The sequence below is a fragment of the Solanum verrucosum genome, unplaced genomic scaffold (genome assembly GCF_900185275.1).
Source record: "Solanum verrucosum unplaced genomic scaffold, falcon-dt-bn FXZP01000247.1, whole genome shotgun sequence".
NCBI lineage: Eukaryota > Viridiplantae > Streptophyta > Magnoliopsida > Solanales > Solanaceae > Solanum > Solanum verrucosum.
The window spans coordinates 705435-721705 of NW_026020125.1; the positions used below are offsets into that span (position 1 = coordinate 705435).

A 16271-nucleotide genomic window follows, 5' to 3' on the forward strand; every position below is an offset into this window, starting at 1 on the left:
CATTAATGTGGCAGAACTTCAGCAAGACAGATCACCCTCAATTTCAGCAACTTAAGTTCGTTTTCTGAAAATAATCTGCATCTACATGATTCAGTACAAAATATACTTAAAACCAAGTACAAGAGTCGAGAATCAAAATGATCGTGGAGATACGAGGCTGGCAAAATATCTGTGTCATTGTAAAAGGGATAAATCAGACTGAAACCAGTATGGACACCCCATGGTAATCATAGAATTCCAGCTAAATTTCACCTCTGGAACTAGGCTCCATGTATTTGATTATTTTCATCATCAAAACCTGTGTCCCACATTCATGGACTGGTAGTCTGCCTATATGAACTTGGTGATTGTCATATCTTTACAAAAACAATCCAAAACCTAGCATGAACTCTCAAGTAGCCACTAAATAAGGAATCATGCAGAAAGAAACTCTTCCACCCAATAATGTATATTGTAAACAGCAGGAACATAAAATCAAAAAAACAGGTCATGCTATAGATGTCATATCTAAGATAGTTGACAGCCAAATGTGAGATGGACAAACAGACCAAAAAAAGAGTTACCAAGTCTTCTTTTCCTTAAAAGCCATGAAACTTGACAAAACAGCCAGGACTGTGGGGACAAAATGCAAGCTTTCTACCCTTCTTTAAAAATCACAAAGAAACAAAATACTACGTCTCATGTTGAATATTTAAACGGTCTTCATTTAACAGAGTTTAAACAAGCATTTCAAAGGAATCATGATTTTCTAGAGGACTATTCATTGTTATGATAAGTAGTGTATTTGGAGAATGGTATCTCACAAGATCAAATGACAGCACAATACAATTTTCTATAGATAACATTTAAATAAAGAGAAATCAACGCGGAAGTACTATAATTTGATTTGTCTCATATAAAAAGTACAAATAATTTTGTTAATTTTTTAGCCAAAAATCACTTTCTTTGACTCGGGAAATAGAAAATCATTTTGACACTGAAAGAGCATTGATTTCAATTTATAACCAATATAAGAACAGTGAATTCAACACATCGGAACCAAATATAAACAAGATAAAAGAATAAAAATCTAAAGGTAAATGAGGAAGAGAAATCTCAAAATGAAAAGTCAAAACCGATCATATAGAATTGCATTTGAATTCTCAATACTAAATCCAATAACACCAAATAAAAAGGGAAATTGTGAAATCTAAACATAGACTCAGGTCACTCAACAAAAGTATAACTCAATTAGTTTCTTTCCCTCAGAAAATCAAGAAGGAGATAAAACAACAATGATATCCAATCCCACTTCAAAAACTGGAAAAAGAAACTCCTAAACCTTTGCATAAATAGACTATCCTTGCTGGCAAAACTAACTTGAGCAATATTTGGAAAGATTCAACAAGGAACTAAAAGAAGATAAGGTAAATCCCATAAGAGACAAAGCAGAGAAGAGGAGAAAAATATTTTTTGTACAACAAGTGGTGTTACCCCCCCCCCCCCCCCCCCCCCACAATATCATATTGGTTTCATAAAAAGTATTTTCAAAAGAAAACAGGTAGGTACTACAATCTCCCTGTTGCCTTTGATATCAAAAGACATCACAATCTCATGAACTATTCTGGAGTCTACAATGCACAACTTACCTTATCGTAATTAACTAGGTTTTCCCACAATATTGAACATAAAGTCATAAAGCCGAACCATCAGTCCTTTTTTTTCAAAAAGTTTTTACTGAACTTGAACCAGAAAAGAGACGTGACAAGCGTGAATCTAACATCAAATGGAAACGTGAACCAAGGAGAGTGTGGCCGTTCAGTCTAACTATATATTCAGTGCAAGCTGGTTGACAAAAAGACAGCATCTGCTTGATTTAGTACTAAACTCAAAAACCTTGCTTGCTTACCTTAAAAAAATTAGTAAACTCAAGAATTAAAATGAATGTGCAGATAAATTGAGTAAATATTTAACATTCTGCACAAGGAATTGCTGAAGGGAGATCATCAGACTAAAACCAGTACCCCATTGCAAAGACTCATACAACATGGAAAGAGTTGTAATCAGAGAATTCATCTAAACTTCACCCTAGCTATAGGCTCGAAGTATCGAATCCTGTTCATCATCAAAACCTGTGTCTCACAATCAATGGAATCAATGCAAATATAGGAACAGGTTTCTGACCAAGGAAAGTTATCTGCATTAAACCTTAACATATACCGGAATCTGGAATGAAGGGAGGCCCTCCACCTCACCATTAATCTAACGAAGTAGAGAGGCGAACAAAGGTTTCCCCTGGGAGGAAGGATTTGGGCATGGGTTAAAAGAAAAATCACCAAATCAAGGGGAAAGACGTAAGAAATCAGGAATTACTCCACCCAAAATAGTCTGTCTCTTCGACTATAAACAGTATCATAAAATCTAAAAGCATGTCGTGATACGTCAATTCATATCTAAGAAAGCAGAGATCCAAATGTGGATGAACAACAAACAATAGATATCATTTTCAGTCTCTATTTCAATTTCTAACGAGATAAAACTTAACAAAGTAGCCAAGTTTATGCAAAAAATAAAATAAAATGCAAGCTCTTCACTCTCCTTTAAGGATCACCAAGAAATACTAAAGCTAAGAAGGCTATGGTGGAGGAAATGAGTGTTCTTCATGATAATGGAACTTGGGAGATAGTTCCTTTACCACCGGGACAAAAGAACAATTGAATGTCACTAGGTATTTACAATGAAGATGGGTGCTGATGGAAAGGTTTCGTCTCAAAGCTAGATTAGTAGCGAAGGATATTCTTAGATTTATGATCTTAATTATGATGATACCTTTTTTCCATTAGCGAAGATTGTATTTGTTCACGGCCTTATTCCATGGCAATGTTTCATTGCCCCTTCTATCAGTTGGATATCAAGAATTCTTTCCTTGATGGAGCAACCACCAAGATTTGTCGCTTAGGGAGGATCTGGATTATTGTCAATTTCATAGATCTCTTTATGGTCTAACCAATCACCAAGGGCATGTCAGGCCGTTTTAGAACAGTTCTCCAACAGTTTGACATGCTTTGAAGTGAAGCTGACCACTCAGTGTTCTATAAACATTCTCATAATGGCAAACACATTCTTCATTGTTTTTGTGGATGACATTGTTATAATAGATGATGATCATGAAGGCGTTATTCATCTTATGCAGCATCTTAGCAGTCACTTTCGGAAAAAAGATTTCTGTAAACTAAAATACTTCCTAGGAATTGAAGTGGCCCAATGCAGCTGTGGAATTTCAATTTCAAATAGGAAATATGCTTTTGACATTGGAAGACACTAGCATGTTAAATTGCAGACCAGTTGATACTCCTATGGAGCCAAACGTTAAGATTGTGCATGGACAGGAGGAGCCATTGAAAGATCCAGGTCACTATTGGAGAAGTTCCCATCACCGGTCCTAGCTCTTTTCACCTCCCTATTCTTTTCCTTGAGTTTCTCCTCCTCAATTTGTTGTGCATGGACCATGAGACGAGAGATGTCCATGTCACCAATGAGCATGGTGGTACGACACTCTTTCACCACCATATCGGATATACCCATCACAAACTTATTCATCCTAGCCCTTGAATCCGCAACCATAGATGGAGGATACTTAGACAATTGAGAAAATTTCATAAATGAGATGTCAGTAAATGGGCTTCAGAAAAGAATGTAATCACCCTGTTCCTGAAATCCACTTGAACAAAAGTTCTTGAATAGCAATTTGATCCTTTCTTTAGGTGCCTTGTGTTCACAAAAATGTTCCATTCATCCTCCCCTCCACACTGTCCCTCTGGAGATGGTTTCGTTGCCCACAGAAGTCAGCGCCAATCCTTTTGTTTAGAGTACTGGCACTTGAACAGCTACACGAAAACTGAGACAGCAGCAATAATGTTGCCAATCTAACAACAAATGGGCATGTGAACATGTTAAATTTCGTACAGGTTCTCGCATTAATGTGGCAGAACTTCAGCAAGACAGATCACCCTCAATTTCAGCAACTTAAGTTAGTTTTCTGAAAATAATCTGCATCTACATGATTCGGTACTATGAGTCGAGAATCAAAATGATCGTGGAGATACGAGACGGGCAAAATAGTTAAATAGTCCTCTGTCATTGTAAAAGGGATAAATCAGATTGAAACCAGTATGGACACCCCATGGTAATCATAGAATTCCAGCTAAATTTCACCTCTGGAACTAGGCTCCATGTATTTGATTATTTTCATCATCAAAACCTGTGTCCCACATTCATGGACTGGTGGTCTGCCTATATGAACTTGGTGATAGTCATATCTTTACAAAAACAATCCACATTAAACCTAGCATGAACTCTCAAGTAGCCACTGAATAAGGAATCGTGAAAAAAGCAACTCTTCCACCCAATAATGTATACAGCAGGACCATAAAATCAAAGAAACAGGTCATACCATATATGTCAAATCTAAGTTAGTTGACAGCAAAATGTGAGATGGACAAACAGACCAAAAAAAAAAGTTACCAAGTCTTTCTTTCCTTAAAAGCCATGAAACTTGACAAAACAGCCAGGACTGTGGGGATAAAATGCAAGCTTTCTACCCTTCTTTAAAAATCACAAAGCAACAAAACACTACATCTCATGTTGAATATTTGAACTGTCTTCATTTAACAGAGTTTAAACAAGCATTTAAAGGAATCATGATTTTCTAGAGGACTGTTCATTGTTATGATAAGTAGTGTATTTGGAGAATGGTATCTCACAAGATCAAATGACATCACAATACAATTTTCTATAGATAACATTGAAATAGAGAGAAATCAACGCGGAAGTACTATGATTTGATTTGTCTCATATAAAAAGTACAAATAATATTGTTAATTTTTTAGCCAAAAATCAATTTCTTTGACTTCAGAAATATAAAATCATTTTGACATTGAAAGAGATTTGTTTCTAACCAGTATAAAGAACTGTAAATTTAACACATTGGAACGAAATATAAACAAGATAAAAGAATAAAAATCTAAAGGTAAATGAGGAAGAGAAAAATCTCAAAATAAAAATCAAAACCAATCATATAGAATTGCATTTGAATTCTCAATACTAAATCCAATAACACCAAATAAAAATGGAAATTTTGAAATCTAAACAATAGACTCAGGTCACTCAACAATAATAGAACTCAATTAGTTTCTTTTCCTCAGAAAATCAAGAAAGAGAGAAACACAACAATGATATCTAATCCCACTCCAGAAACTGAAAAAAGAAACTCCTTCTAAACCTTTTGCTTAAATAGACTATCCTTGGTACTTCTTGCTAGCAAAACTAACTTGAGCAATATTTGGAAAGATTCAGCAAGGAACTAAAAGAAGATAGGGTAAATCCCATAAGAGAAAAAGCAGAGAAGAGGAGAAAAAATAATTTTTGGACAACAAGTGGTTACTTTGGAGGGAGGAGAACAAGAGAGCTTTCGAAAAAAAGTAATATGACTTTGTACAACTTAAGACTTTTTCTTACTTCTCTTCAAGTCTTTCACAAAGAACCATATTCCATTTCTTCATATAGGTATTTACCGCACCCCCCCCCCCCCCACCCCCACCCAATATCATATTGGTTTCATAAAAAGAATTTTAAAAAGAAAACTGGTAGGTACTATAATCTCCCTGTTACCTTTCATATCAAAAGACATCACAATCTCATGAACTATCCTGGAGTCTACAATGCACAACTTACCTTATCGTAATTAACTAGGTTTTCCCACAATATTGAGCATAAAGTCATAAAGTCAAACCATCAGTCCTTTTTTTCAAAAAGTTTTTACTGAACTTGAACCGGAAAAGAGACGTGACAAGCGTGACTCTAGCTAATGTGCCCAATATAACATCAAATGTAAACATGAACCAAGGAGAGTGTGGCCGTTCAGTCTAACTATATATTCAGTGCAAGCTGGTTGACAAAAAACAGCATCTGCTTGATTTAGTAATGCGTTGAGCAAGTACTAAACTCCAAAACCTTGCCTGCTTACCTTAAAAAAATTAGTGAACTCAAGAATTAAAATGATTGTGCAGATAAACTGAGTAAATATTTAACATTCTGCACAAGGAACGCTGAGATGACCATTGCTGAAGGGAGATCATCAGACTAAAACCAATACCCCATTGCAAAGACTCATACAACATGGAAACCAGAGTTGTAATCATAGAATTCATCTGAACTTAACTAGTTATAGACTCGAAGTATCGAATCCTGTTCATCATCAAAACATGTGTCTCACAATCAATGCAAATATAGGAACAGGTTTCTGACCAAGGAACGTTATCTGCATTAAACCTTAACATAAACCGGAAGCTGGAATGAAGGGTTTATATAATCCTATTAGAATAGGAATAGGTTTATACAATCTTATTGGAATAGGAATAGAAATAGAAACAGGAATAGTAAATAGTATCCTACTTGGTAAAGTAAAGTATTGTATTGTCTATAAATAGGGTCTCAATGTAATAAGGTAGACACAACAACAATTCAATAGTATTCTTCCCTAATATTTCTCACATGGTATTAGAGCTTCTACGATCTTGGTAGAGGATCAAAGAGCTTCCACTGCCGGCGGGTTGCTATTACCCATATATGTTGCCGTCTGGCCAATGATTATGTTAACAAAAGTAGGATCAATGATATATGAACATATTCAAGGGAAGAAAACTTAGTCAGACAGGTCACCGTGCGTCAATTTCCGGTGACTTTCTAGGGCTGTTTTGTGTCAACCCCATATCCGTCGGTATTAGTGTAGCACCGTGCCATCTTTCCGGGGACCACTTTTTCATATTTAATTTATGTAGCACCGTGCCATCTTTTCGGTGACTACTTGGTAAAGTATTGTATTGTAGTGTCTATAAATAGGGTCTCAATGTAATAAGGTAGACACAACAACAATTCAATAATATTCTTCCCTAATATTTCTCACATGGTATTAGAGCTTCTACGATCTTGGTAGAGAATCAAAGAGCTTCCACTGCCGGCGGGTTGCTATTACCCATATACGCTGCCCGTCTGGCCAATGAATGTTAACAAAAGTAGGAACAATGATATATGAACATATTCTAGGGAAGAAAACTCAATCAGACAGGTCACCGTGCGTCAATTTCCAGTGACTTTCTAGGGTTATTTTGTGTCAACCCCATATTCGTCGGTATTAGTGTAGCACTGTGCCATCTTTCCGGTGACTACTTTTTCATATTTAATTTATGTAGCACCGTGCCATCTTTTCGATGACTACTTTCTCATATCTAATTTGTGTAGCACCGTGCCATCTTTCCGGTGATTTTCATATTTAATTTTTGTAGCACCGTGTCATCCTTCCGATGACTACCCTTTTTTGTATATTTGATTTGTGTAGTACCGTGCATCTCTCTGGACTACTTTTCATATTTTTGATTTGCGTAGTACCGTGGATTTTGCCGAACTACTTTCTCATATCTGAGTCGCATAGCACCATGTGTCTTTTTGGTGACTCCTCAGATTTGATTTGCATAGTTCCATTCATCTTTCTGGTGACTCCTCAAATCTGATTTGCGTATGGTTGTGCCATCATTCCAATCCTACCCATATTATTTCTCTTTTTCAATAGGGTCGTGCCATCAATCCGACCTTTCCTATACAATTTCTATTTTATAGTTGGGTCGTGCCATCATTCCGACCCTACCCATATAATTTTATTTCTTAAATTGTGACCACTTTCGGCCATCAAATCTAATACTCCGGCATATGAGCATGTTTCAGCCAATTTTTCGATGACTTTCTTGTTTAATATCGACTCATCTATTGATTCCAACACGATCCATATACTTTATACTAGATTTTGAGCACTTTGTTGCTCAAGGGGAGTTTAGTAGCCTTGTATGTCAATTATGTAAGTCACTCTATGGTCTGAAAGTCTTTGCAAGTTTGGTTTGGGAGGTTCAATACTGTAATTTTATCACTCTGTGTTTTATCGACATTATGCATCAAATTCAGTATTTCATGAAAAGATTAAGCACATTGAGATGGACTGACATTATACATCAAATCTAGTATTTAATGAGAAGACAAACACATTGAGATTGACTGTCAATTTTGTGAAGTCGACTGATCAACTTGCAATAATCTCACCAAGCCCCTCATCGGTCCTCGTATTAATTACATTTGTAACAAGCTAGGTACATGAATTGTATGCACTAGCTTGAGGGGGGGCGGGGTGTTAGAACATGAATAGGTTTATATAATCCTATTAGAATAGGAATACGTTTATACAATCCTATTAGAAAAGGAATAGAAATAGAAATAGGTATAGTAAATAGTATCCTAAGTATTGTATTGTAGTGTCTATAAATAGTGTCTCAATGTAATAATGTAGGCACAACAACAATTTAATAATATTCTTCCCTTATATTTCTCACACCACCATTAATCTAACGAAGTAGAGAGGCGAACAAAGGTTTCCCCTGGGAGGAAGGATTTGGGCATGTCATGTCTAAAAGCAGAAAATCACCAAATCAAGGGGAAAAAACGTAAGGAATCAGGAATTACTCCACCCAAAATAGTCTGTCTCTTCGACTATAGACAGTATCATAAAATCTTAAAGCATGTCATGATATGTCAATTCATATCTAAGAAAGCAGAGATCCAAATGTGGATGAACAACAAATGATAGATATCATTTTCAGTCTCTATTTCAATTTCCAACGAGACAAAACTTAACAAAGTAGCCAAGTTTATGCAAAAAATAAAATAAAATGCAAGCTCTTCACTCTCCTTTAAGGATCACCAAGAAATACTAAAGCTTAAGAAGGCTATGGTGAAGGAAATGAGTGTTCTTCATGATAATGGAACTTGGGAGATAGTTCCTTTACCACCGGGAAAAAAGAACAATTGAATGTCACTGGGTATTTACTATGAAGATGGGTGCTGATGGAAAGGTTTCGTCTCCAAGCTAGATTAGCAGCGAAGGATATTCTTAGATTTATGATCTTAATTATTGTGATACCTTTTTTCCATTAGTGAAGATTGTATTTGTTCACTGCCTTATTCCATGGTCATGTTTCATTGCCCCTTCTATCAGTTAGATAACAAGAATTCTTTTCTTGATGGAGCAACCACCAGTATTTGTCGCTTAGGGAGGATCTGGATTATATGTCAATTTCGTAGATCTCTTTATGGTCTAATGAATCACCAAGGGCATGTCAAGCCGTTTTAGTACAGTTGTCCAACAGTTTGACATGCTTTGAAGTGAAGCTGACCACTCAGTGCTCTATAAACATTCTCATAATGGCAAACACATATTCTTGGTTGTTTTTGTGGATGACATTGTTATAATAGGTGATGATCATGAAGGCGTCATTCATCTTATGCAGCATCTTAGCAGTCACTTTTGGACAAAAGATTTCTGTAAACTAAAATATTTCCTAGTAATTGAAGTGGCCCGATGCAGCAGTGGAATTTCAATTTCAAATAGGAAATATGCTTTTGACATTGGAAGACACTAGCATGTTAAACTGCAGACCAGTTGATACACCTATAGAGCCAAATGTTAAGATTGTGCATGGACAGGAGGAGCCATTGAAAGATCCAGGTCACTATTGGAGATTGAATGGAAGCTCAATTATCTTAGGATCACACAACTGGACATTCAATCTGTGGTCAGTGTGGTTAGCCAATAATTCTAGACTCCATTTGACAGTCATTTGAATGCACTGATTTGTATCTTAAGTCATATCAAAGGTCACACAGGCAAGGTCCATTGTATGAGAATAGAGGAGACACAAATAGTACTGGATATTCTGATGCAGATTGTATAGGATCTCCTTCAAACAAACTGCCCGCTTCAGGTACTGTGTTCTAGTTGGAGAAAACCAAGTAGCTTAGAAAAGCAAAAAGTACGATGTAAAAGCTAGATCGAGTGCAGAAGCAAAGTACTGCTTAATGGCTTTAACTACAAGTGAGCTTATATCGCCAAAATAACTTCTCGAAGACTGGAGGTATGGTAGAGATGCACACATGAAATTGATACGTGACAATCAAGAAGCAATACATATTACTTTGAATCATGTGTTTCATGAGAGCACAGAGCATATAGAAGTACATTGAAATTCGGGGTGCGTCTACTTCATTAACTCAAATGATCAGTTAGCAAATATTCTTACAAAATCACTTTGTGGCAAGTTAGGAGCATACAATGTGTATGCCCCAACTTGAGGAGAAGTATTAAGAATTAAGAAATTATTAATATTGCAAGAGCTCATTCCTCGTATACATAGGAAAGGTTTAGAATCCTAAAATTGTGTAAATAGGAACAGCAACTACTTTCCTTTATAGGATTACTAGTAAAGAATTATGTAAACGCAACACGCTTGAGGGAATACCAAACAATTCATTCCCAAAATCTCTTCTTTTCTCATTACATATCCAAATTATCTTCACTTAACATTATCCCTTTTTTTATTAAATTCGACAAGATTTTTGATGGAATCATATGCAACTGGTCTAATGGGCAGAACAAGTTCAGATAATATGAACACTTTACACATCACAAAACATAAGCAATTTAGCTAAGATCACAGTCTAACAACCCGTAGCTTAAAATTCCATCAAGTGACAAAATTTCCAATAGGAGCATTGTTATTGCAAGACAATCTTTCAGTGTTATGCAGCATGCTTGCCTAGTTCTACTCAAACGTTTACATGCAAAACTCAGGAAAGCCTTTCAATCAGAGGAAAATTCGAGTACTCTTTCATTGATTGATTACACGTCACCTAACTTGACATCAAATACAATTACAAAAACATTCTAATTATGCTTTACTTTAAATCACATTTCCTTTTCATGGTACTTCAAGATGCTCACTTGTGTGTTACTTGGAAGCAGCAGCAGAGCTCTTTGAATCATTTTGATTAGCACCATCAGCTTCCAAGAATCTACTTAAATGTTTATCATCCAGATGTTGCTGAAATTTTTTAATGAAAAAGTAACTTCAAAAATAAATACAGAACAACAACAGTGTAATCCCACAAGTGGAGAGGTTGTTTTCGATAGCTGATTGAGCTTAGAATTCAAAGAAGAGAAAACTCACAGATAGACAATCTCTGTATTTCTTCCACTCTATGACACACTCCTCTTTATTCCACTCACCCTTCAAGAATTTGTCAGAATACCACCTACAAAGAAACCCATCATCAATCTCAGGGTTCAGGGTTTTAGGTAAACATCAACTACACAATAATCTAAAGAAAACTAACTGTTCTTGATCCAAAACAAAAAATTAGCCAAAAGGGGTAAATAATATATCATGAAGTTTGATTTTTTGACCTGTTGAAGCAATTATGGTAAGCCTCTCTTAGTTGAGCACAAGGTGAAGTAGCTAGCCCAGATGCATTTTTCTTCTCCTTGAAGATTCCCATGTTAATGGCTTACTACAAATCCATTAATCTACACAGAAACTGAGCAGTTAAAGTTCAATTTTGAAAAATTGCATTTCTTCCTTCAACGGCAAATCAAGGAGGTGGTGGGGGGTTTGGATTTGGTTAAGCCTTAATTAGATTGTGATGATTTTTACAAACAACCACTTTTAGGACTACTATTAAAAATATAGCCAGCACTGCAAAAATAATCACAAACAAAAAATGTGATAAGTAATTAAGAAATAAAATAACTACAGTTTAAACTCTAATTATTTTGTTAAGAAAATGATTTGATTCACCAAATTAGTGCGTTGTATATTCCACAATAAAATGATTTTGTTGAAAGAGGAAAAACAATTGGTAAATATGATTAGTTCCATGTTGTTAGATGTTAAATTACCATTGAAATTGTGGGTAAAATATCAAGTGTATTGCTCTGACATAAGAGCACATATGGCAATTTATTTATGATGGAATTGTTTCTTGTTTATGTTAGGTTTAAATTAAATTAAAGATGGCTTTGTTGATTCTTTGACTAGTGGACTTACGAGGAATATGATAAATATATATTATTATAAAAGTAAAAATTACAAAAGTTAAGCGTTAAATTATCAAAATATTTTTTATTTTTATTTTTTAATTCAGTATTCAATGCCTGAATTGAAGTCCCTGTTAGATTTGGATAATATATTTTGAAAATGGTGCTCCATATAAGACATTTTTACCCTTAAACTCAACTTAATTCTTACATAAATTTCTAGATAGGTAAGTATTTTCTATTTTTAAAAAAATTATAAATTATTTTTTTTGGATACAAGAAAGATATGCATTCCATCCGGACCAAATAAAAGTCCATGAATACGAAATAAGTCTCAAAGACAATAAAGTACTACCACCGTTCAGTCTTCATTGTCATAATTTTATTTTTTAGAGTTAAATTATAAAAAAATTGATTAACATTTTACAATGTATTTTTTCATCATATTGATATGCAAAAAATTGTAATTTCATATAGTTTTTGAATATCTAATTTTTTTGTTTAAGATATCGAATTAATGTAATCAAATTTAACTTTGAAAATTAGTCAAATTGACTTTTAAAAAATGCAGCATAACAAATAAAAGTGGACAGACGGAGTATATATTCAGAATTTGAAGCAATTTGCTTCTCCAAAAATGCAATGAAGAAAAGGTATCTAAAAAGTCATCTGACCATTGGTGGGCTAAGAAAGAGTGATAAAATTTACTTAAATCATATATAAAATAGTGAAAATTTTATAAATGACATATATAAGACTAATATTTTCAAGTTATGACAGCATAATAAAACTTTCAAGTTGTAACAATAAAAAATTTCAGGCTGTAACATTTTATTAAAAAAAAAGATTTTTAAAATAATAGTGAAAAATATTTTTTTGAAAATCATAAAAAGAAAAAAAGCGGATATGTCATCATTTGAATACATTAAGGATAATTAATAATGCCATAAATTTAGGTGATTCAAAACAAAATATTTGTTTTCCTTGTTTAGCTCAAAGCAGTTAAAATTCATTCAAAAATATTTCTTTTCTTTTGTTGGAAGGTTTCTGTCTCTTCTCAATATTTTCTCTGTAAACTGTCACTCTCATCTAATTCATATTTGTTTTTATTTAATAATATTTATTTTCTTGTAATGGACGGCTTCTTATTAGTTTTAATAAAGCATGGTGGTAGATGAGATCCTTCAGGTTAGTGTTCTTTGCGATTTTTTATTTGTATTGTAATACAAACCAAACGTTAAAAAAAATTATGAATAGTGATACTAAAAAAAATATTCAGATTTTGTTTGTGTATAATAGTTTTAATTATGGCTTTTTAATTATGAATATTCACTTTTGAAATTACATAAAATTTGTTTGAAATTGGTATAGATTTTGGTTTGAACATTCAAAGTTTTGTATGTTTCTGCTTAAAAAGTTACATATAATTTATTTGAATTTGGTATATTGGTTATACCATATTGGTATGATTTTAGAATTATATTTGAAAGAATTTCGTATACTATTTGTCTAATAAATGACAATTAATAGTTAGAAGTGGTATTATTTTGATATTATAGTGGCATGATTTTGCTGTGAAAAAGTGACGACTTATGACATGAAATAGGTATGAAAAAGTGTGCATAAAAATTGTATGAAATCTCTATACTGATTTCAGATTTTTTGTTGTGTATAATAATTTGAATTATAGTGTTTTTTTTTAAATGTATAATGTTATATTTTGGTATGAACATTGAATTTGTTCATTATTTGTCTGACCCATTTTTTACTTTTTGGTAAATCTCTGGTTTAAAAAATAGATAATTTTTTATTTGAAATTTGTATACTAATACTACCAGACATGTATGACAATCGATAATGTTTTTTGGTACGATTTTAAGTTTGATTGGACTATTTTTTTGGCATTATATTGTAATTAATTTTAAGAATAATAATGTAATGAATTTGGTATACTGTTTATTAAAGAAATGACAATTAATATTTCTAAGTTGAAATTATTTTGGTATTCTAATGCAAAGATCCTGGTATGAATAATTGATAACTTTTGGCATGAAATAGGTAAGAAATGTGTGAATAAGAATTGTATGAAATTTGCATATTGATATAAGATATGTGTTTTTACTTTTGTATTCTGTAATAACATATGAAATTGTTTTAAAATAACATATGTATTTTTACTTTTGTATGAATTTTGTATGCATAACAATTGTATGATGTAATACTGACACAATAATTTATGATGAAACAGAAAAATATGCAATTCAAAAAGTGTCGGAGCATAAATTATTGTCGCCTGGTTCAAAAAGAATTGTAGGGAGACCACAACTTGAACGCTGTAAATGGTTTGCTGATGTGAAATTCAAGAGGTCTAAGATTACTTGTAGTACATGTCGTCGGGAGGAACACAACCGGAAGACATATTCAAATTACCCTTCTGAAAAAAGACATAATTTATTTTTATTTTTATTTTTATTTGGTTGTTTTATTGTGGCAAACTCGTGTTTTGATTTATTTTGTCTTTTAAGTTAATGAATTATAATTTCAGAATATTTATTATGGGTGCTAGTTAATCATTTGTGTATTCAGTGTTTTTCAAATGTATACTCAAAAAATAGGTAATATTGGTATGCGATTGATATCGACTGAAAAAATTAAGTCAAATCTTAGTATGAAATTGGTATACATTTGGTATCCAACTGACGTCACAGTGGTAAAATTAAAAAAAAAACATATATATAATTGAGATTTCAACTGAAATAGCCAACGTAAAACTAGTTAATATTGTATCCAATGTGTATAAATTTAGTATCGAATTGATATCCCATTGGAAAATTGAAAAATCAACATGTAGTTGAGATTTCAATCAAATTAGACAACCTAAACAAGTTAATGTTGTATTTAATTGGTACCAATATGGTATCCAACAGATATCCCACTTGAAAATGAAAAAAACAAAATGTAACTAATATTTCAACCAAATTACACAATCTAAAACAAGTTAATGTGTATCTAATTTATATACAGTTGGTATCCAACTTGAAATTTTAGAACAAAGACAAAATAAAAATGTATGAAATTGGTATCCAACAAGTATAAATTTGGGAATAAATCTGACTGTAAAACAATGCATATTATATATTGTTGTCAGAAATTGTAGCAAAAGAAATATACATCACCCAAAAATCAAAACATGTAATTAAAAGTCTAAACTGCAATAATTAATACAACTTCTATATTTTCCTCTCTCTCTTCAATTTATATTTCGTGTTTAAGTGTGTCTTTTTTTTTATTTTTATCATATTTAGGCTAAAACTTAGGAACTCCTTATTAAAGATTTTATGATCTCTTATTATCTATATATATCAACAAATTCTAGAATTAAATATACTTATTTCACCCACAAAATAGTATTTTAGATATAGAAAAACACACCAAAAACGAGTTCAAAATTTCAGTATTCTCAAAAAATCAAGTTTCAGATTAATTAAAATAAAAAACGAAATCAAATTTTCAAAATATAGAATTCATAATTCTAAAAAAATCATATTAAAAAAAATAAAATAAAAATCAAAATTTAAAATTAAAAAAATGAAGAAAGGTAAAAAAAATAGATTAAAGTGAGAGAAATTTACATGTTACAATATACGGTGATAAATTTCTTTTTTTAAAAAAAAATTAAAGGCCCCAATAGTCACTAATAAATAAAAAGTATTTGAATAGTACTCAATATTTATCTTGGGAATAATAAAATAATCAAAATAAAAATCAACTAATTAGAAGAATATCAAGGGAAAGATTTATCTTGTCAATTATAAATTACTATATTTATGAAAATGATATTTTGAGTAACGTGAGGGTGGGGTGTGAGTTGACATGTGATAAGTTAAAAAATTCCTTAAAAGGTGTAATAGATAATTACAAATTGATTCTCTCATTAATATTATTTCTCTCACCTATTAATTATATAACATTATATAATATATATTAGCTAATAATAGAGAAAATGGTCAAATATCCCCCTAATCTATACTCGAATTTCCAACTACACACTTGAATTTCATGGCGGTCCTATCACCCCCTAAACTGTTAGAATTGAAATAATTACACCCCTAAAAAGTCACAGCCACATTTATGTTGATAAGTGAAATGCACGCGTTTGACAGGTGGAAATTTTATTAAAAACTTTTTTTTTTAGTTTTTCCCTTATTGATTGATCATTTAAAAACTTTGTTGAAGGTTAAAAGGTCAAAATTTATAGATCTGTGTCTTTTGATCCCCTTATTTGAATTTTGTTGATTATAATGTTGATTGTTAGTTGTTT

General features: G+C 32.6%; 2 protein-coding genes across 2 annotated transcripts in view; both read right to left on the reverse strand.

Annotated features, from left to right (window-relative positions):
• Positions 1-16271, reverse strand: part of LOC125825796 (mechanosensitive ion channel protein 10-like) — a 676215-nt gene that overhangs the window by 602167 nt on the left and 57777 nt on the right. The gene's annotated exons all lie outside the window — the stretch shown is intronic.
• On the reverse strand, positions 10770-11516 carry LOC125825824 (uncharacterized protein At4g33100). The gene is made up of 3 exons (XM_049505117.1): positions 11321-11516; positions 11085-11169; positions 10770-10958 (listed from the first exon to the last, which is right to left on the reverse strand). Exons 1-3 carry the CDS (start codon positions 11410-11412, stop codon positions 10866-10868), a joined length of 270 nt encoding a protein of 89 aa, XP_049361074.1. The 5' UTR covers positions 11413-11516; the 3' UTR covers positions 10770-10865.